A 21944-nucleotide genomic window follows, 5' to 3' on the forward strand; every position below is an offset into this window, starting at 1 on the left:
GGTTGAGTGATGCAGGATAAGTTCCTTTCTAGAATTGCCGGGGCATATCCTCCATAATACACGATTCCCCTCAGCCCCTACGAGCAGCATTTCGAGTAATTACATCCCTCCTGACAGGATGGAGATGTTGAGAGATCTCTGGAGCCACAGACTGCATCACAGTTGTGTTCGATAACCAAGGTACCAAGTGCACACTCAGCTAGAATCACAGATTCATGGAATAGTACAGCACAGAAGGAGGCCGTTCGGCCCATCGAGTCTGCGCCGGCTCTTTCGAAGAGCAAACCAGTTAGTCCCGCTCTCCCGCTCTTTCCCCATATCCCTGCAATGTTTTCTTCTTCAAGTATTTATCCAATTCCATTTTTAGGGCTACTATTGAGTCTGTTTCCACCGCCCTCTCAGGCAGTGTATTCCAAATCCTAACCACTCGTTGTGTAAAAAAGTTTTTCCTCATGTCGCCTCTGGTTCTTTTGCCAATCACCTTAAATCTGTGCCCTCTGGTTATCGACCCTTCAGCCCTTGGAAACAGTTTCTCTTTATTTACTCTATCTAAACCCTTCATGATTTTAAACATCTCCATCAAATCTCCTCTCAACCTTCTCTGCTCCAAGGAGAACAGCCCCAGCTTCTCCAGTCTATCCATGTAACTGTAATCCCTCATCCCGGGAACCATTCTAGTAAATCTCTTCTGTACCCTCTCCAAAGCCTTCAGGTCCTTCCGAAAGTGCGGTGCCCAGAATTGGACACAATACTCCAGCCGGGGCCGAACTCGTGTTTTATAAACTAGTTAACAACCCCCGCTTCACCAGTCTCTCCACATATTGAAGTTGTATTGAAGCCCCTACACCACTTTTATTTTAATATTTAAGATATCTGTAACCTTTCCAGGAGAAATTACTTTTAGTTTGAAAGGCAGAATTATCACAGGCTCCAAAACATAAAACAGAGTGGGCCGCTCTGGAAAGTATCTCCCACACACCCCCGGAAATAAATTTCATGTCTTCAACACCCACTGCAGTGATTTTTAAACTGATTTAACCGATCGATCTCCTTTCTGTACTCGGAATACAGGCCCAGATTTTTGAATTCCGCTCTCCTGACACACACCACAAGCCCATATTGGGAAATTCCACTCCCAACCTGTGCTTTTTTGAACATTGTCTGATCAGCCGAGTGTTTCAACATTTGCTGTTTTTGATATTCCCGCAGTGCCGTTTTCCACCAGCAGGTGGTGATACTGCACTGTAAAACTTTACAGCTCTTTGTACAGCTCGCCATCACCATCTCCTGGCTGAAAGTGGCACTACAATCAACTGCAGGGGAACGTCAAACACTCTAGGGGTCAATTTTCACTTTTACCACCAGGCGCAAAACAGGCGTTCGCGGATCGGCCGCCCGTTTTACAGCCCGCACGGCAGTAAAAGTGAACATTCAGCCTTTTGAAACTAAGTGCCAAGAGTTTCCGTGTATTGCGCCCATTATTCGGCCCGTTTTGCAAAGTTTTTTTCTCGAGTTTCCGCTCAAACTTATTTGCATATCGCCCCGAAAGCAAAATCTGCCGCGAACCCCCGCTTGAGAAAGTAATTTTTAAGCTTTTACTTTCAAAAATATTCCTTGATATACTTACGAGTGACAACTTGGTGAAGTTTTATTAACACAGCTGAAAATGTGTTTATCACAAAAAAAGCATTTTAAATCAGTGTCAATCCACCAGCTGTGAGTAACTCGATTTTAGATTAATGAATTTGACATGAAAAAATATACAGAACCATTCGCTAGTGATATTGGGGTACAGTCATTATTGTCTTAATAAATTTATTAAAAAATTCAAAAGGCTTTTAAAACGTGTCTATTAGTGACCTGGTGCCCAAAAGAAGCAGCTGAATTTTGGGAACACCCTCGAAGGCCCACAAACCAGTGCAATTAGCGGAAACTCGCCATGGTGATCAATTCACCCGGGGCGGGGCCAGATTCCAGCGCAATGTTTTCTGACCAGCACAAAAGATCACGGAAATTCGATTTGCGCTGAATGCAATTTGCACTAAAAATTCCGCGATCATTGGCACTGGTTACACCGATTTCGGGCGAATTGTGCTCCAAAAAACCGAGGCCAAGATTTCCAAACTTTCCATCTGTTTGAAGAGATAGTTTGTGTATTTCTCATCACCAATGGTGCATGGTGCTGAATACCTGAGGAATGTCCTCATTTTCAGAGCACAGCTTACACCTGCTGTTGAATACAAAGGAATGGGGCTGGGATGGGGGAGCAGAGGGCCAGGATGATGTGGGGGTGAGTCCCAATTTTGCTGCAAAGTTTGGGGGTAGGGGGAGGGAGTGGAAATGGGTCAAAATTGGAAAAACAGTGAGAGATTTAAAATTGTTCCTTCCCTACAGCTATTGATCACTCCGCAAAATTTGCTGCACATATGGGCTCCATTTGCACCGTGGAGCTGGTCTTTGTACACAGGTATACACCTGGCATCATGGAGGAGCAGTTTGCACTGTGGGCGAGGTGGAACTATCACTATTTCTGATGGGTGACTCTAACCCCCCACTCCCACCCCTTCCAGTCATGGCTGCTTGGAGTGGGAGAGTGCCCGTCCCCACTTCAAAATATCCAGTAAAGCCAAGTCCCATGTGAAATTCCAGCCCACCCACCTTGAAAGGGTGGGGAGTTGGATAGGGTGCAGTGTCTGTGTGATAGGGTGGGGAGTTGGATGGGGTGCAGTGTCTGTGTGATAGGGTGGGGAGTTGGATGGGGTGCAGTGTCTGTGTGATAGGGTGGGGAGTTGGATGGGGTGCAGTGTCTGTGTGATAGGGTGGGGAGTTGGATGGGGTACAGTGTCTGTGTGATAGGGTGGGGAGTTGGATGGGGTACAGTGTCTGTGTGAAAGGGTGGGGAGTTGGATTGGGTACAGTGTCTGTGTGATAGGGTGGGGAGTTGGATGGGGTACAGTGTCTGTGTGATAGGGTGGGGAGTTGGATGGGGTACAGTGTCTGTGTGATAGGGTGGGGAGTTGGATGGGGTACAGTGTCTGTGTGATAGGGTGGGGAGTTGGATGGGGTACAGTGTCTGTGTGATAGGGTGGGGAGTTGGATGGGATACAGTGTCTGTGTGATAGGGTGGGGAGTTGGATGGGGTGCAGTGTCTGTGTGATAGGGTGGGGAGTTGGATGGGGTACAGTGTCTGTGTGAAAGGGTGGGGAGTTGGATGGGGTACAGTGTCTGTGTGATAGGGTGGGGAGTTGGATGGGGTGCAGTGGCTGTGAAAGGGTGGGGAGTTGGATGGGGTACAGTGTCTGTGTGATAGGGTGGGGAGTTGGATGGGGTACAGTGTCTGTGTGATAGGGTGGGGAGTTGGATGGGGTGCAGTGTCTGTGTGATAGGGTGGGGAGTTGGATGGGGTACAGTGTCTGTGTGATAGGGTGGGGAGTTGGATGGGGTACAGTGTCTGTGTGATAGGGTGGGGAGTTGGATGGGGTACAGTGTCTGTGTGATAGGGTGGGGAGTTGGATGGGGTGCAGTGTCTGTGTGATAGGGTGGGGAGTTGGATGGGGTGCAGTGTCTGTGTGAGGGTGGGGAGTTGGATGGGGTACAGTGTCTGTGTGATAGGGTGGGGAGTTGGATGGGGTACAGTGTCTGTGTGATAGGGTGGGGAGTTGGATGGGGTGCAGTGTCTGTGTGAAAGGGTGGGGAGTTGGATGGGGTACAGTGTGTCTGTGTGAAGGGTGGGGAGTTGGATGGGGTACAGTGTCTGTGTGATAGGGTGGGGAGTTGGATGGGGTACAGTGTCTGTGTGATAGGGTGGGGAGTTGGATGGGGTGCAGTGTCTGTGTGATAGGGTGGGGAGTTGGATGGGGTGCAGTGTCTGTGAAAGGGTGGGGAGTTGGATGGGGTACAGTGTCTGTGTGATAGGGTGGGGAGTTGGATGGGGTGCAGTGTCTGTGTGATAGGGTGGGGAGTTGGATGGGGTGCAGTGTCTGTGAAAGGGTGGGGAGTTGGATGGGGTACAGTGTCTGTGTGATAGGGTGGGGAGTTGGATGGGGTGCAGTGTCTGTGTGATAGGGTGGGGAGTTGGATGGGGTACAGTGTCTGTGTGATAGGGTGGGGAGTTGGATGGGGTACAGTGTCTGTGTGATAGGGTGGGGAGTTGGATGGGGTGCAGTGTCTGTGTGATAGGGTGGGGAGTTGGATGGGGTACAGTGTCTGTGTGAAAGGGTGGGGAGTTGGATGGGGTGCAGTGTCTGTGTGATAGGGTGGGGAGTTGGATGGGGTGCAGTGTCTGTGTGATAGGGTGGGGAGTTGGATGGGGTGCAGTGTCTGTGAAAGGGTGGGGAGTTGGATGGGGTACAGTGTCTGTGTGATAGGGTGGGGAGTTGGATGGGGTACAGTGTCTGTGATAGGGTGGGGAGTTGGATGGGGTACAGTGTCTGTGTGAAAGGGTGGGGAGTTGGATGGGGTGCCGTGTCTGTGTGAAAGGGTGGGGAGTTGGATGGGGTACAGTGTCTGTGTGAGGGTGGGGAGTTGGATGGGGTACAGTGTCTGTGTGAAAGGGTGGGGAGTTGGATGGGGTGCAGTGTCTGTGTGATAGGGTGGGGAGTTGGATGGGGTACAGTGTCTGTGTGATAGGGTGGGGAGTTGGATGGGGTACAGTGTCTGTGATAGGGTGGGGAGTTGGATGGGGTACAGTGTCTGTGTGAAAGGGTGGGGAGTTGGATGGGGTGCCGTGTCTGTGTGAAAGGGTGGGGAGTTGGATGGGGTGCAGTGTCTGTGTGAAAGGGTGGGGAGTTGGATGGGGTACAGTGTCTGTGTGATAGGGTGGGGAATTGGATGGGGTGCAGTGTCTGTGTGATAGGGTGGGGAGTTGGATGGGGTGCAGTGTCTGTGTGATAGGGTGGGGAGTTGGATGGGGTGCAGTGTCTGTGTGATAGGGTGGGGAGTTGGATGGGGTACAGTGTCTGTGTGATAGGGTGGGGAGTTGGATGGGGTGCCGTGTCTGTGTGAAAGGGTGGGGAGTTGGATGGGGTACAGTGTCTGTGTGAAAGGGTGGGGAGTTGGATGGGGTGCAGTGTCTGTGTGATAGGGTGGGGAGTTGGATGGGGTGCAGTGTCTGTGTGATAGGGTGGGGAGTTGGATGGGGTGCAGTGTCTGTGTGATAGGGTGGGGAGTTGGATGGGGTACAGTGTCTGTGTGAAAGGGTGGGGAGTTGGATGGGGTACAGTGTCTGTGTGATAGGGTGGGGAGTTGGATGGGGTACAGTGTCTGTGTGATAGGGTGGGGAGTTGGATGGGGTACAGTGTCTGTGTGAAAGGGTGGGGAGTTGGATGGGGTACAGTGTCTGTGTGATAGGGTGGGGAGTTGGATGGGGTACAGTGTCTGTGTGATAGGGTGGGGAGTTGGATGGGGTACAGTGTCTGTGTGATAGGGTGGGGAGTTGGATGGGGTACAGTGTCTGTGTGAAAGGGTGGGGAGTTGGATGGGGTACAGTGTCTGTGTGATAGGGTGGGGAGTTGGATGGGGTGCAGTGTCTGTGTGATAGGGTGGGGAGTTGGATGGGGTACAGTGTCTGTGTGATAGGGTGGGGAGTTGGATGGGGTACAGTGTCTGTGTGATAGGGTGGGGAGTTGGATGGGGTACAGTGTCTGTGTGAAAGGGTGGGGAGTTGGATGGGGTACAGTGTCTGTGTGATAGGGTGGGGAGTTGGATGGGGTGCAGTGTCTGTGTGATAGGGTGGGGAGTTGGATGGGGTACAGTGTCTGTGTGATAGGGTGGGGAGTTGGATGGGGTACAGTGTCTGTGTGAAAGGGTGGGGAGTTGGATGGGGTGCAGTGTCTGTGTGAAAGGGTGGGGAGTTGGATGGGGTGCAGTGTCTGTGTGATAGGGTGGGGAGTTGGATGGGGTGCAGTGTCTGTGTGATAGGGTGGGGAGTTGGATGGGGTACAGTGTCTGTGTGATAGGGTGGGGAGTTGGATGGGGTACAGTGTCTGTGTGAAAGGGTGGGGAGTTGGATGGGGTACAGTGTCTGTGAAAGGGTGGGGAGTTGGATGGGGTACAGTGTCTGTGTGAAAGGGTGGGGAGTTGGATGGGGTACAGTGTCTGTGAAAGGGTGGGGAGTTGGATGGGGTGCTGTGTCTGTGATAGGGTGGGGAGTTGGATGGGGTACAGTGTCTGTGTGATAGGGTGGGGAGTTGGATGGGGTGCAGTGTCTGTGTGATAGGGTGGGGAGTTGGATGGGGTACAGTGTCTGTGATAGGGTGGGGAGTTGGATGGGGTGCAGTGTCTGTGTGATAGGGTGGGGAGTTGGATGGGGTACAGTGTCTGTGTGATAGGGTGGGGAGTTGGATGGGGTACAGTGTGTGATAGGGTGGGGAGTTGGATTGGGTACAGTGTCTGTGTGAAAGGGTGGGGAGTTGGATGGGGTGCAGTGTCTGTGTGAAAGGGTGGGGAGTTGGATGGGGTACAGTGTCTGTGTGATAGGGTGGGGAGTTGGATGGGGTACAGTGTCTGTGTGAAAGGGTGGGGAGTTGGATGGGGTACAGTGTCTGTGAAAGGGTGGGGAGTTGGATGGGGTACAGTGTCTGTGTGAAAGGGTGGGGAGTTGGATGGGGTACAGTGTCTGTGTGAAAGGGTGGGGAGTTGGATGGGGTGCAGTGTCTGTGTGAAAGGGTGGGGAGTTGGATGGGGTACAGTGTCTGTGTGATAGGGTGGGGAGTTGGATGGGGTGCAGTGTCTGTGTGATAGGGTGGGGAGTTGGATGGGGTACAGTGTCTGTGTGATAGGGTGGGGAGTTGGATGGGGTACAGTGTCTGTGTGAAAGGGTGGGGAGTTGGATGGGGTACAGTGTCTGTGTGATAGGGTGGGGAGTTGGATGGGGTGCAGTGTCTGTGTGATAGGGTGGGGAGTTGGATGGGGTGCAGTGTCTGTGTGAAAGGGTGGGGAGTTGGATGGGGTACAGTGTCTGTGTGATAGGGTGGGGAGTTGGATGGGGTACAGTGTCTGTGTGATAGGGTGGGGAGTTGGATGGGGTGCAGTGTCTGTGTGAAAGGGTGGGGAGTTGGATGGGGTACAGTGTCTGTGTGATAGGGTGGGGAGTTGGATGGGGTGCAGTGTCTGTGTGATAGGGTGGGGAGTTGGATGGGGTGCAGTGTCTGTGTGAAAGGGTGGGGAGTTGGATGGGGTACAGTGTCTGTGTGATAGGGTGGGGAGTTGGATGGGGTACAGTGTCTGTGAAAGGGTGGGGAGTTGGATGGGGTACAGTGTCTGTGTGATAGGGTGGGGAGTTGGATGGGGTGCAGTGTCTGTGTGATAGGGTGGGGAGTTGGATGGGGTACAGTGTCTGTGTGAAAGGGTGGGGAGTTGGATGGGGTACAGTGTCTGTGTGAAGGGGTGGGGAGTTGGATGGGGTGCAGTGTCTGTGTGAAAGGGTGGGGAGTTGGATGGGGTACAGTGTCTGTGTGAAAGGGTGGGGAGTTGGATGGGGTGCAGTGTCTGTGTGAAAGGGTGGGGAGTTGGATGGGGTACAGTGTCTGTGTGATAGGGTGGGGAGTTGGATGGGGTGCAGTGTCTGTGTGATAGGGTGGGGAGTTGGATGGGGTACAGTGTCTGTGTGATAGGGTGGGGAGTTGGATGGGGTACAGTGTCTGTGTGATAGGGTGGGGAGTTGGATGGGGTGCAGTGTCTGTGTGATAGGGTGGGGAGTTGGATGGGGTACAGTGTCTGTGTGATAGGGTGGGGAGTTGGATGGGGTACAGTGTCTGTGTGATAGGGTGGGGAGTTGGATGGGGTACAGTGTCTGTGTGATAGGGTGGGGAGTTGGATGGGGTGCAGTGTCTGTGTGATAGGGTGGGGAGTTGGATGGGGTACAGTGTCTGTGTGAAAGGGTGGGGAGTTGGATGGGGTGCAGTGTCTGTGTGATAGGGTGGGGAGTTGGATGGGGTGCAGTGTCTGTGTGAAAGGGTGGGGAGTTGGATGGGGTACAGTGTCTGTGTGAAAGGGTGGGGAGTTGGATGGGGTGCAGTGTCTGTGTGATAGGGTGGGGAGTTGGATGGGGTACAGTGTCTGTGTGAAAGGGTGGGGAGTTGGATGGGGTGCAGTGTCTGTGTGAAAGGGTGGGGAGTTGGATGGGGTGCAGTGTCTGTGTGATAGGGTGGGGAGTTGGATGGGGTACAGTGTGTGTGTGAGGGTGGGGAGTTGGATGGGGTGCAGTGTCTGTGTGATAGGGTGGGGAGTTGGATGGGGTACAGTGTCTGTGTGAAAGGGTGGGGAGTTGGATGGGGTACAGTGTCTGTGTGATAGGGTGGGGAGTTGGATGGGGTACAGTGTCTGTGTGAAGGGTGGGGAGTTGGATGGGGTGCAGTGTCTGTGTGATAGGGTGGGGAGTTGGATGGGGTACAGTGTCTGTGTGAAAGGGTGGGGAGTTGGATGGGGTACAGTGTCTGTGTGAAAGGGTGGGGAGTTGGATGGGGTGCAGTGTCTGTGTGATAGGGTGGGGAGTTGGATGGGGTGCAGTGTCTGTGTGAAAGGGTGGGGAGTTGGATGGGGTGCAGTGTCTGTGTGAAAGGGTGGGGAGTTGGATGGGGTGCAGTGTCTGTGTGATAGGGTGGGGAGTTGGATGGGGTACAGTGTCTGTGTGATAGGGTGGGGAGTTGGATGGGGTACAGTGTCTGTGTGAAAGGGTGGGGAGTTGGATGGGGTACAGTGTCTGTGTGAAAGGGTGGGGAGTTGGATGGGGTACAGTGTCTGTGTGAAAGGGTGGGGAGTTGGATGGGGTACAGTGTCTGTGTGATAGGGTGGGGAGTTGGATGGGGTACAGTGTCTGTGAAAGGGTGGGGAGTTGGATGGGGTGCAGTGTCTGTGTGAAAGGGTGGGGAGTTGGATGGGGTACAGTGTCTGTGTGATAGGGTGGGGAGTTGGATGGGGTACAGTGTCTGTGTGAGAGGGTGGGGAGTTGGATGGGGTACAGTGTCTGTGTGAAAGGGTGGGGAGTTGGATGGGGTACAGTGTCTGTGTGATAGGGTGGGGAGTTGGATGGGGTGCAGTGTCTGTGTGAGAGGGTGGGGAGTTGGATGGGGTACAGTGTCTGTGTGATAGGGTGGGGAGTTGGATGGGGTACAGTGTCTGTGTGAAAGGGTGGGGAGTTGGATGGGGTGCAGTGTCTGTGTGAAAGGGTGGGGAGTTGGATGGGGTACAGTGTCTGTGTGATAGGGTGGGGAGTTGGATGGGGTACAGTGTCTGTGATAGGGTGGGGAGTTGGATGGGGTACAGTGTCTGTGTGATAGGGTGGGGAGTTGGATGGGGTACAGTGTCTGTGATAGGGTGGGGAGTTGGATGGGGTACAGTGTCTGTGTGATAGGGTGGGGAGTTGGATGGGGTACAGTGTCTGTGTGATAGGGTGGGGAGTTGGATGGGGTACAGTGTCTGTGTGATAGGGTGGGGAGTTGGATGGGGTACAGTGTCTGTGTGATAGGGTGGGGAGTTGGATGGGGTGCAGTGTCTGTGAAAGGGTGGGGAGTTGGATGGGGTGCAGTGTCTGTGTGATAGGGTGGGGAGTTGGATGGGGTACAGTGTCTGTGTGATAGGGTGGGGAGTTGGATGGGGTACAGTGTCTGTGTGATAGGGTGGGGAGTTGGATGGGGTACAGTGTCTGTGTGAAAGGGTGGGGAGTTGGATGGGGTACAGTGTCTGTGTGATAGGGTGGGGAGTTGGATGGGGTACAGTGTCTGTGTGATAGGGTGGGGAGTTGGATGGGGTGCAGTGTCTGTGTGAAAGGGTGGGGAGTTGGATGGGGTGCAGTGTCTGTGTGAAAGGGTGGGGAGTTGGATGGGGTGCAGTGTCTGTGTGATAGGGTGGGGAGTTGGATGGGGTACAGTGTCTGTGTGATAGGGTGGGGAGTTGGATGGGGTGCAGTGTCTGTGTGAAAGGGTGGGGAGTTGGATGGGGTGCAGTGTCTGTGTGAGAGGGTGGGGAGTTGGATGGGGTACAGTGTCTGTGTGAGAGGGTGGGGAGTTGGATGGGGTACAGTGTCTGTGTGATAGGGTGGGGAGTTGGATGGGGTGCAGTGTCTGTGTGAAAGGGTGGGGAGTTGGATGGGGTACAGTGTCTGTGAAAGGGTGGGGAGTTGGATGGGGTACAGTGTCTGTGTGATAGGGTGGGGAGTTGGATGGGGTGCAGTGTCTGTGTGATAGGGTGGGGAGTTGGATGGGGTACAGTGTCTGTGTGATAGGGTGGGGAGTTGGATGGGGTGCAGTGTCTGTGTGATAGGGTGGGGAGTTGGATGGGGTGCAGTGTCTGTGTGAAAGGGTGGGGAGTTGGATGGGGTGCAGTGTCTGTGTGATAGGGTGGGGAGTTGGATGGGGTGCAGTGTCTGTGTGATAGGGTGGGGAGTTGGATGGGGTGCAGTGTCTGTGTGAAAGGGTGGGGAGTTGGATGGGGTGCAGTGTCTGTGTGATAGGGTGGGGAGTTGGATGGGGTGCAGTGTCTGTGTGATAGGGTGGGGAGTTGGATGGGGTGCAGTGTCTGTGTGATAGGGTGGGGAGTTGGATGGGGTGCAGTGTCTGTGTGAGAGGGTGGGGAGTTGGATGGGGTACAGTGTCTGTGTGATAGGGTGGGGAGTTGGATGGGGTACAGTGTCTGTGTGAAAGGGTGGGGAGTTGGATGGGGTGCAGTGTCTGTGTGATAGGGTGGGGAGTTGGATGGGGTGCAGTGTCTGTGTGAAAGGGTGGGGAGTTGGATGGGGTACAGTGTCTGTGAAAGGGTGGGGAGTTGGATGGGGTACAGTGTCTGTGTGATAGGGTGGGGAGTTGGATGGGGTACAGTGTCTGTGTGAAAGGGTGGGGAGTTGGATGGGGTGCAGTGTCTGTGTGATAGGGTGGGGAGTTGGATGGGGTGCAGTGTCTGTGTGATAGGGTGGGGAGTTGGATGGGGTGCAGTGTCTGTGTGATAGGGTGGGGAGTTGGATGGGGTGCAGTGTCTGTGTGATAGGGTGGGGAGTTGGATGGGGTACAGTGTCTGTGTGAAAGGGTGGGGAGTTGGATGGGGTGCAGTGTCTGTGTGATAGGGTGGGGAGTTGGATGGCGTACAGTGTCTGTGTGATAGGGTGGGGAGTTGGATGGGGTGCAGTGTCTGTGTGAAAGGGTGGGGAGTTGGATGGCGTACAGTGTCTGTGTGATAGGGTGGGGAGTTGGATGGGGTGCAGTGTCTGTGTGAAAGGGTGGGGAGTTGGATGGGGTGCAGTGTCTGTGTGATAGGGTGGGGAGTTGGATGGGGTACAGTGTCTGTGTGATAGGGTGGGGAGTTGGATGGGGTACAGTGTCTGTGAAAGGGTGGGGAGTTGGATGGGGTGCAGTGTCTGTGTGAAAGGGTGGGGAGTTGGATGGGGTACAGTGTCTGTGTGATAGGGTGGGGAGTTGAATGGGGTACAGTGTCTGTGTGATAGGGTGGGGAGTTGGATGGGGTACAGTGTCTGTGAAAGGGTGGGGAGTTGGATGGGGTGCAGTGTCTGTGTGATAGGGTGGGGAGTTGGATGGGGTGCAGTGTCTGTGTGATAGGGTGGGGAGTTGGATGGGGTACAGTGTCTGTGTGAAAGGGTGGGGAGTTGGATGGGGTGCAGTGTCTGTGTGATAGGGTGGGGAGTTGGATGGGGTACAGTGTCTGTGTGATAGGGTGGGGAGTTGGATGGGGTGCAGTGTCTGTGTGATAGGGTGGGGAGTTGGATGGGGTGCAGTGTCTGTGTGATAGGGTGGGGAGTTGGATGGGGTGCAGTGTCTGTGTGATAGGGTGGGGAGTTGGATGGGGTACAGTGTCTGTGTGATAGGGTGGGGAATTGGATGGGGTACAGTGTCTGTGTGATAGGGTGGGGAGTTGGATGGGGTACAGTGTCTGTGTGAAAGGGTGGGGAGTTGGATGGGGTGCAGTGTCTGTGTGAAAGGGTGGGGAATTGGATGGGGTACAGTGTCTGTGTGATAGGGTGGGGAGTTGGATGGGGTACAGTGTCTGTGTGATAGGGTGGGGAATTGGATGGGGTACAGTGTCTGTGTGAAAGGGTGGGGAGTTGGATGGGGTACAGTGTCTGTGTGATAGGGTGGGGAGTTGGATGGGGTACAGTGTCTGTGTGAAAGGGTGGGGAGTTGGATGGGGTACAGTGTCTGTGTGATAGGGTGGGGAATTGGATGGGGTACAGTGTCTGTGTGAAAGGGTGGGGAGTTGGATGGGGTGCAGTGTCTGTGTGATAGGGTGGGGAGTTGGATGGGGTGCAGTGTCTGTGTGATAGGGTGGGGAGTTGGATGGGGTACAGTGTCTGTGTGATAGGGTGGGGAGTTGGATGGGGTACAGTGTCTGTGTGAAAGGGTGGGGAGTTGGATGGGGTGCAGTGTCTGTGTGATAGGGTGGGGAGTTGGATGGGGTACAGTGTCTGTGTGATAGGGTGGGGAATTGGATGGGGTACAGTGTCTGTGTGATAGGGTGGGGAGTTGGATGGGGTGCAGTGTCTGTGTGATAGGGTGGGGAGTTGGATGGGGTACAGTGTCTGTGTGATAGGGTGGGGAGTTGGATGGGGTGCAGTGTCTGTGTGAAAGGGTGGGGAGTTGGATGGGGTGCAGTGTCTGTGTGATAGGGTGGGGAGTTGGATGGGGTGCAGTGTCTGTGTGATAGGGTGGGGAATTGGATGGGGTACAGTGTCTGTGTGATAGGGTGGGGAGTTGGATGGGGTGCAGTGTCTGTGTGATAGGGTGGGGAGTTGGATGGGGTACAGTGTCTGTGTGATAGGGTGGGGAGTTGGATGGGGTGCAGTGTCTGTGTGAAAGGGTGGGGAGTTGGATGGGGTGCAGTGTCTGTGTGATAGGGTGGGGAGTTGGATGGGGTGCAGTGTCTGTGTGATAGGGTGGGGAATTGGATGGGGTACAGTGTCTGTGTGATAGGGTGGGGAGTTGGATGGGGTGCAGTGTCTGTGTGAAAGGGTGGGGAGTTGGATGGGGTGCAGTGTCTGTGTGATAGGGTGGGGAGTTGGATGGGGTGCAGTGTCTGTGTGATAGGGTGGGGAATTGGATGGGGTACAGTGTCTGTGTGATAGGGTGGGGAGTTGGATGGGGTGCAGTGTCTGTGTGATAGGGTGGGGAGTTGGATGGGGTACAGTGTCTGTGTGATAGGGTGGGGAGTTGGATGGGGTACAGTGTCTGTGTGAAGGGGTGGGGAGTTGGATGGGGTACAGTGTCTGTGTGAGAGGGTGGGGAGTTGGATGGGGTACAGTGTCTGTGTGAAGGGGTGGGGAGTTGGATGGGGTACAGTGTCTGTGTGATAGGGTGGGGAGTTGGATGGGGTACAGTGTCTGTGTGAAAGGGTGGGGAGTTGGATGGGGTACAGTGTCTGTGTGATAGGGTGGGGAGTTGGATGGGGTACAGTGTCTGTGTGATAGGGTGGGGAGTTGGATGGGGTACAGTGTCTGTGTGATAGGGTGGGGAGTTGGATGGGGTACAGTGTCTGTGTGAAAGGGTGGGGAGTTGGATGGGGTACAGTGTCTGTGTGAGAGGGTGGGGAGTTGGATGGGGTACAGTGTCTGTGTGAAAGGATGGGGAGTTGGATGGGGTACAGTGTCTGTGTGAAAGGGTGGGGAGTTGGATGGAGTGCAGTGTCTGAGTGAAAGGATGGGGAGTTGGAGGGGGTACAGTGTGTGATAGGGTGGGGAGTTGGATGGGGTGCAGTGTCTGTGTGATAGGGTGGGGAGTTGGATGGGGTGCAGTGCCTGTGTGATAGGGTGGGGAGTTGGATGGGGTGCAGTGTCTGTGTGATAGGGTGGGGAGTTGGATGGGGTACAGTGTCTGTGTGAAGGGTGGGGAGTTGGATGGGGTACAGTGTCTGTGTGATAGGGTGGGGAGTTGGATGGGGTACAGTGTCTGTGTGATAGGGTGGGGAGTTGGATGGGGTACAGTGTCTGTGTGATAGGGTGGGGAGTTGGATGGGGTACAGTGTCTGTGTGATAGGGTGGGGAGTTGGATGGGGTACAGTGTCTGTGTGATAGGGTGGGGAGTTGGATGGGGTACAGTGTCTGTGTGATAGGGTGGGGAGTTGGATGGGGTACAGTGTCTGTGTGATAGGGTGGGGAGTTGGATGGGGTACAGTGTCTGTGTGATAGGGTGGGGAGTTGGATGGGGTGCAGTGTCTGTGTGATAGGGTGGGGAGTTGGATGGGGTACAGTGTCTGTGTGATAGGGTGGGGAGTTGGATGGGGTACAGTGTGTGAAAGGGTGGGGAGTTGGATGGGGTACAGTCTCTGTGTGAAAGGGTGGGGAGTTGGATGGGGTGCAGTGTCTGTGTGATAGGGTGGGGAGTTGGATGGGGTGCAGTGTCTGTGTGAGGGTGGGGAGTTGGATGGGGTGCAGTGTCTGTGTGAAAGGGTGGGGAGTTGGATGGGGTACAGTGTCTGTGTGATAGGGTGGGGAGTTGGATGGGGTACAGTGTCTGTGTGAAAGGGTGGGGAGTTGGATGGGGTACAGTGTCTGTGTGAAAGGGTGGGGAGTTGGATGGGGTACAGTGTCTGTGTGATAGGGTGGGGAGTTGGATGGGGTACAGTGTCTGTGTGAAGGGTGGGGAGTTGGATGGGGTGCAGTGTCTGTGTGATAGGGTGGGGAGTTGGATGGGGTACAGTGTCTGTGTGAAGGGTGGGGAGTTGGATGGGGTGCAGTGTCTGTGTGATAGGGTGGGGAGTTGGATGGGGTACAGTGTCTGTGTGAAGGGTGGGGAGTTGGATGGGGTGCAGTGTCTGTGTGATAGGGTGGGGAGTTGGATGGCGTACAGTGTCTGTGTGAAAGGGTGGGGAGTTGGATGGGGTACAGTGTCTGTGTGAAAGGGTGGGGAGTTGGATGGGGTGCAGTGTCTGTGTGATAGGGTGGGGAGTTGGATGGGGTGCAGTGTCTGTGTGAAGGGTGGGGAGTTGGATGGGGTGCAGTGTCTGTGTGATAGGGTGGGGAGTTGGATGGGGTACAGTGTCTGTGTGAAAGGGTGGGGAGTTGGATGGGGTGCAGTGTCTGTGTGATAGGGTGGGGAGTTGGATGGGGTGCAGTGTCTGTGTGAAGGGTGGGGAGTTGGATGGGGTGCAGTGTCTGTGTGATAGGGTGGGGAGTTGGATGGGGTGCAGTGTCTGTGTGATAGGGTGGGGAGTTGGATGGGGTGCAGTGTCTGTGTGAAAGGGTGGGGAGTTGGATGGGGTACAGTGTCTGTGTGAAAGGGTGGGGAGTTGGATGGGGTACAGTGTCTGTGTGATAGGGTGGGGAGTTGGATGGGGTGCAGTGTCTGTGTGAAAGGGTGGGGAGTTGGATGGGGTACAGTGTCTGTGTGAAAGGGTGGGGAGTTGGATGGGGTACAGTGTCTGTGTGATAGGGTGGGGAGTTGGATGGGGTACAGTGTCTGTGTGATAGGGTGGGGAGTTGGATGGGGTGCAGTGTCTGTGTGATAGGGTGGGGAGTTGGATGGGGTGCAGTGTCTGTGTGAAAGGGTGGGGAGTTGGATGGGGTACAGTGTCTGTGTGATAGGGTGGGGAGTTGGATGGGGTGCAGTGTCTGTGTGAAAGGGTGGGGAGTTGGATGGGGTGCAGTGTCTGTGTGAAAGGGTGGGGAGTTGGATGGGGTACAGTGTCTGTGTGATAGGGTGGGGAGTTGGATGGGGTGCAGTGTCTGTGTGAGAGGGTGGGGAGTTGGATGGGGTACAGTGTCTGTGTGATAGGGTGGGGAGTTGGATGGGGTGCAGTGTCTGTGTGATAGGGTGGGGAGTTGGATGGGGTGCAGTGTCTGTGTGATAGGGTGGGGAATTGGATGGGGTACAGTGTCTGTGAAAGGGTGGGGAGTTGGATGGGGTGCAGTGTCTGTGTGAAAGGATGGGGAGTTGGATGGGGTACAGTGTCTGTGTGATAGGGTGGGGAGTTGGATGGGGTACAGTGTCTGTGTGATAGGGTGGGGAGTTGGATGGGGTACAGTGTCTGTGTGATAGGGTGGGGAGTTGGATGGGGTACAGTGTGTGTGTGAGAGGGTGGGGAGTTGGATGGGGTGCAGTGTCTGTGTGATAGGGTGGGGAGTTGGATGGGGTGCAGTGTCTGTGTGATAGGGTGGGGAGTTGGATGGGGTACAGTGTCTGTGTGATAGGGTGGGGAGTTGGATGGGGTGCAGTGTCTGTGTGATAGGGTGGGGAGTTGGATGGGGTACAGTGTCTGTGTGATAGGGTGGGGAGTTGGATGGGGTACAGTGTCTCTGTGTGATAGGGTGGGGAGTTGGATGGGGTGCAGTGTCTGTGTGATAGGGTGGGGAGTTGGATGGGGTGCAATGTCTGTGTGATAGGGTGGGGAGTTGGATGGGGTACAGTGTCTGTGTGAAGGGTGGGGAGTTGGATGGGGTGCAGTGTCTGTGTGATAGGGTGGGGAGTTGGATGGGGTGCAATGTCTGTGTGAAAGGGTGGGGAGTTGGATGGGGTGCAGTGTCTGTGTGAAAGGGTGGGGAGTTGGATGGGGTGCATTGTCTGTGTGAAGGGGTGGGGAGTTAGATGGGGTACAGTGTCTGTGTGATAGGGTGGGGAGTTGGATGGGGTGCAGTGTCTGTGTGAAGGGGTGGGGAGTTGGATGGGGTACAGTGTCTGTGTGATAGGGTGGGGAGTTGGATGGGTGCAGTGTCTGAGTGAAAGGATGGGGAGTTGGAGGGGGTACAGTGTCTGTGTGATAGGGTGGGGAGTTGGATGGAGTGCAGTGTCTGTGTGAAAGGGTGGGGAGTTGGATGGGGTGCAGTGTCTGTGAAAGGGTGGGGAGTTGGATGGGGTACAGTGTCTGTGTGATAGGGTGGGGAGTTGGATGGGGTACAGTGTCTGTGTGATAGGGTGGGGAGTTGGATGGGGTGCAGTGTCTGTGTGATAGGGTGGGTAGTTGGATGGGGTGCAGTGTCTGTGTGATAGGGTGGGGAGTTGGATGGGGTACAGTGTCTGTGTGAAGGGTGGGGAGTTGGATGGGATACAGTGTCTGTGTGATAGGGTGGGGAGTTGGATGCGGTACAGTGTCTGTGTGATAGGGTGGGGAGTTGGATGGGGTACAGTGTCTGTGTGATGGGTGGGGAGTTGGATGGGGTACAGTGTCTGTGTGATAGGGTGGGGAGTTGGATGGGGTGCAGTGTCTGTGTGATAGGGTGGGGAGTTGGATGGGGTACAGTGTCTGTGTGAGGGTGGGGAGTTGGATGGGGTACAGTGTCTGTGTGAAGGGGTGGGGAGTTGGATGGGGTACAGTGTCTGTGTGATAGGGTGGGGAGTTGGATGGGGTGCAGTGTCTGTGTGATAGGGTGGGGAGTTGGATGGGGTGCAGTGTCTGTGTGATAGGGTGGGGAGTTGGATGGGGTGCAGTGTCTGTGTGATAGGGTGGGGAGTTGGATGGGGTACAGTGTCTGTGTGATAGGGTGGGGAGTTGGATGGGGTGCAGTGTCTGTGTGATAGGGTGGGGAGTTGGATGGGGTGCAGTGTCTGTGTGATAGGGTGGGGAGTTGGATGGGGTACAGTGTCTGTGTGATAGGGTGGGGAGTTGGATGGGGTGCAGTGTCTGTGTGATAGGGTGGGGAGTTGGATGGGGTACAGTGTCTGTGTGATAGGGTGGGGAGTTGGATGGGGTGCAGTGTCTGTGTGATAGGGTGGGGAGTTGGATGGGGTACAGTGTCTGTGTGATAGGGTGGGGAGTTGGATGGGGTACAGTGTCTGTGTGAAAGGGTGGGGAGTTGGATGGGGTGCAGTGTCTGTGTGATAGGGTGGGGAGTTGGATGGGGTGCAGTGTCTGTGTGATAGGGTGGGGAGTTGGATGGGGTACAGTGTCTGTGTGATAGGGTGGGGAGTTGGATGGGGTGCAGTGTCTGTGTGATAGGGTGGGGAGTTGGATGGGGTGCAGTGTCTGTGTGATAGGGTGGGGAGTTGGATGGGGTACAGTGTCTGTGTGATAGGGTGGGGAGTTGGATGGGGTACAGTGTCTGTGTGATAGGGTGGGGAGTTGGATGGGGTGCAATGTCTGTGTGAAAGGGTGGGGAGTTGGATGGGGTGCAGTGTCTGTGTGAAAGGATGGGGAGTTGGATGGGGTGCAGTGTCTGTGTGAAAGGGTGGGGAGTTGGATGGGGTACAGTGTCTGTGTGATAGGGTGGGGAGTTGGATGGGGTGCAGTGTCTGTGTGATAGGGTGGGGAGTTGGATGGGGTGCAGTGTCTGTGTGATAGGGTGGGGAGTTGGATGGGGTGCAGTGTCTGTGTGATAGGGTGGGGAGTTGGATGGGGTGCAGTGTCTGTGTGATAGGGTGGGGAGTTGGATGGGGTGCAGTGTCTGTGTGATAGGGTGGGGAGTTGGATGGGGTGCAGTGTCTGTGCGATAGGGTGGGGAGTTGGATGGGGTACAGTGTGTGAAAGGGTGGATGGGGTGCAGTGTCTGTGTGATAGGGTGGGGAGTTGGATGCGGTACAGTGTCTGTGAAGGGGTGGGGAGTTGGATGGGGTACAGTGTCTGTGCGATAGGGTGGGGAGTTGGATGGGGTACAGTGTCTCTGTGTGATAGGGTGGGGAGTTGGATGGGGTACAGTGTCTGTGCGATAGGGTGGGGAGTTGGATGGGGTACAGTGTCTGTGTGATAGGGTGGGGAGTTGGATTGGGTACAGTGTCTGTGATAGGGTGGGGAGTTGGATGGGGTGCAGTGTCTGTGTGATAGGGTGGGGAGTTGGATGGGGTACAGTGTCTGTGTGATAGGGTGGGGAGTTGGATGGGGTACAGTGTCTGTGTGATAGGGTGGGGAGTTGGATGGGGTACAGTGTGTGATTGGGTGGGGAGTTGGATGGGGTGCAGTGTCTGTGTGATAGGGTGGGGAGTTGGATGGGGTACAGTGTCTGTGTGATAGGGTGGGGAGTTGGATGGGGTACAGTGTGTCTGTGATAGGGTGGGGAGTTGGATGGGGTGCAGTGTCTGTGTGATAGGGTGGGGAGTTGGATGGGGTGCAGTGTCTGTGTGATAGGGTGGGGAGTTGGATGGGGTACAGTGTCTGTGTGATAGGGTGGGGAGTTGGATGGGGTGCAGTGTCTGTGTGATAGGGTGGGGAGTTGGATGGGGTACAGTGTCTGTGTGATAGGGTGGGGAGTTGGATGGGGTACAGTGTCTGTGTGATAGGGTGGGGAGTTGGATGGGGTACAGTGTCTCTGTGTGATAGGATGGGGAGTTGGATTGGGTACAGTGTCTGTGTGATAGGGTGGGGAGTTGGATTGGGTACAGTGTCTGTGATAGGGTGGGGAGTTGGATTGGGTACAGTGTGTCTGTGATAGGGTGGGGAGTTGGATGGGGTGCAGTGTCTCTGTGTGATAGGGTGGGGAGTTGGATGGGGTGCAGTGTCTGTGTGATAGGGTGGGGAGTTGGATGGGGTACAGTGTGTCTGTGATAGGGTGGGGAGTTGGATGGGGTACAGTGTGTCTGTGATAGGGTGGGGAGTTGGATGGGGTACAGTGTCTGTGTGATAGGGTGGGGAGTTGGATGGGGTACAGTGTCTGTGATAGGGTGGGGAGTTGGATTGGGTACAGTGTCTGTGTGATAGGGTGGGGAGTTGGATTGGGTACAGTGTCTGTGTGATAGGGTGGGGAGTTGGATAGGGTGGGGAGTTGGATGGGGTACAGTCTCTCTGACAGTGTGGGGAATTAGGTGGAAGTGTTGGAATATCTGTGAACTGGGTCGGGAGGGGCCAGCGTTCCTTTATGAATTTGGATGGTGGGAGTTGGGTGTGGGACGGCGACTGGTGGTAACTTTTGACGAATTGATGATCTGGTTACCATGTTGAAAATACAAATATCACTTTTTAAATTCCTTTTTTAAGATCGACAATCTAATATAACTAAAACTGCTTAAAAGGAAACAAAAAAAGGTGATATTTAATGTAAATATTGCAATGACTATATCCCTGGACTCCCTAGAAACACACTATTTTCTCCCTTCAATATTTGGATTCCCCCTCAGGCTTTCATGTTCTGGGTGCAGAGTGAGAAATGTAAACACAGAAGAAATCACCGGTCAGATTGGGAAAGAGGTGAAGAGATGGAGGCGGCACTGGGTAGTTTGACTGACTGAAGCAGGGAGCAAATGATGGAAGGAGAGACACAAGGTATTGAATTTACTTTTTATTTTAGTTTTCTGACATTTATTTTGTTTTGGTTTTATTTACAGTCTCATTTGGATTTTACAGTGGATAATCTGGAAATTACATTTTCTAACTCCTGACCCCTGACCCGAATGGCGGGAGGTCAAGTCACTGTGACATCATGGATGATGCGGGCCGGCCCGAGGCCCCGCCCCTTTTACAGACCCAGATCGGAGCCGGAGCAGATTCTCAGCCACTGGTTTTTATCCCAAGGCAAGAAGAAAGGATAAAGTTTCCCCGTGAATTTATTCCCAGTGAAGGTGTGGAGATGGGACTTGGTGTCCGCGCTGTAAAATGAAACTGTCCCGGACTCGTAACTGAGATAAACTCCCACCTTCCCGGGGATCGGACCGGCGGGGAGACGGGATTGAGGGGAGGAGATTACATAAAAATCATCATAAAACCGCCGGATGGCCCAGACTCCAGTCTCCGGCCTCAGTCTGACCTTTCCCTTCCTCTCCACAGACTCTGCAGCTACTCCCAGTCTCCAGAGCCGATTCCCCGCCACCTCCACCTCCCAGTAATGTTTCCCCGATGTGAATCCCTCCGATCCCAGCACACAGGCCCAGCCTGTAAACCTCTTCCCGGTGTCAGGGAGATTCCTCTCGGTCCCGGTCCGTCTCACACTCTTCAGATCCTCAGACACCTCGAGCTCTGGATTCGCTGTTTCCACATCCAGGGTCACAGAGACTGGGAGAAAAAGCAGAGAATTAGAGAGATTCACCCGGGATTAGAGAGAGACTGGCCGGGGATCGGGGGGAGAGACTGGCCGGGGATCGGGGGGAGAGACTGGCCGGGGATCGGGGGGGGGGGGGGGGGGGGGAAGAGACTGGCCGGGGATCGGGGGGAGAGACTGGCCGGGGATCGGGGGGAGAGACTGGCCGGGGATCGGGGGGAGAGACTGGCCGGGGATCGGTGGGGGGGGGGGGGGGTAGACACTGGCCGGGGATCGGGGGGAGAAACTGGCGGGGGGGAGAGAATGGCCGGGGATCGGTGGGAGAAACTGGCGGGGGGGAAGAGACTGGCCGGGGATCGGGGGGAAGAGACTGGCCGGGGATCGGGGGGGAGAGACTGGCCGGGGATCGGGGGAAGACTCGGGAATTCCACGTTAAATAAAACCATTGAACACAGCGGGAGCTGCGGGATTCCTGCTCCCCGCGGGCCTGATCCCAGTTTCCCATTTGATCCATTTCCTGTGAATTGTTGGAGATTTCTGCTCCCAATCTCTGGGGTCGGGCAGGAGCGATGCTCTCACCGAGTTCGCCGCTTCGGACTGATTCCCTGTTTCTAAAGACTGAAGAGCCGCCCCGAGGGGAGGGAACGAGCAGCTCGATTGTAACCGGAGCAGGAATGGCAGAAAAAAAACCACAGGCCAATTCAGGAAAAAACTGGGGAATTCTCCCCCTGCCAGATTCGGGCCCATTCCCCCATCAGGATTAGATCTGCCCATTTTCTCATCTTAGACACTCCCTTTACTGGGTCAGGGTGATTTCTGAGCTGGATGGTTCGAGGAACTGTTGCTCTATGTTTCCAGCCACCTGCACCCACGTCAACAGACCCAACAACTCACACTGTTATAACACCTTTCACAAAATGAAATCCTTTACAGAGGGGGTCAGGGGGAGGGCAGGCATTAGGGGATGTGCCCCTAAAGCAGAAAGCAGGTTTTGAGGTTTCTGAAAGTGGAGAGGTGCAGCATGAGGGAGGGGTTTAGGAACAGAATCCCAGACTGCAGGGGCATGTTGACTCAAAGCTCTGCTATTGCTGTGGGAATGGGGATGAGGGGC

At 54.7% G+C, this 21944-nt stretch overlaps 1 protein-coding gene and 1 pseudogene across 4 annotated transcripts in view; both read right to left on the bottom strand.

Annotated features, from left to right (window-relative positions):
* LOC147096259 (butyrophilin-like protein 2) overlaps positions 1-21944 on the bottom strand; it is a 397171-nt pseudogene that overhangs the window by 294459 nt on the left and 80768 nt on the right. The gene's annotated exons all lie outside the window — the stretch shown is intronic.
* The window catches only part of LOC147096260 (butyrophilin subfamily 1 member A1-like), a 61976-nt gene continuing 60156 nt past the window's right edge, over positions 20125-21944 (bottom strand). For all 3 annotated transcript variants that reach the window (XM_085975108.1, XM_085975109.1, XM_085975111.1), the window contains one exon: positions 20125-20847. In XM_085975108.1, coding sequence (XP_085831234.1) covers positions 20315-20847 — 533 coding nt within the window. In that variant the 3' untranslated portion in view covers positions 20125-20314. The remainder of the gene's footprint in view (positions 20848-21944) is intronic.

The sequence above is a fragment of the Somniosus microcephalus genome, unplaced genomic scaffold, assembly GCF_052327205.1.
Source record: "Somniosus microcephalus isolate GS21.2 unplaced genomic scaffold, FLI_Smic_1.0 unresolved_chr1, whole genome shotgun sequence".
NCBI lineage: Eukaryota > Metazoa > Chordata > Chondrichthyes > Squaliformes > Somniosidae > Somniosus > Somniosus microcephalus.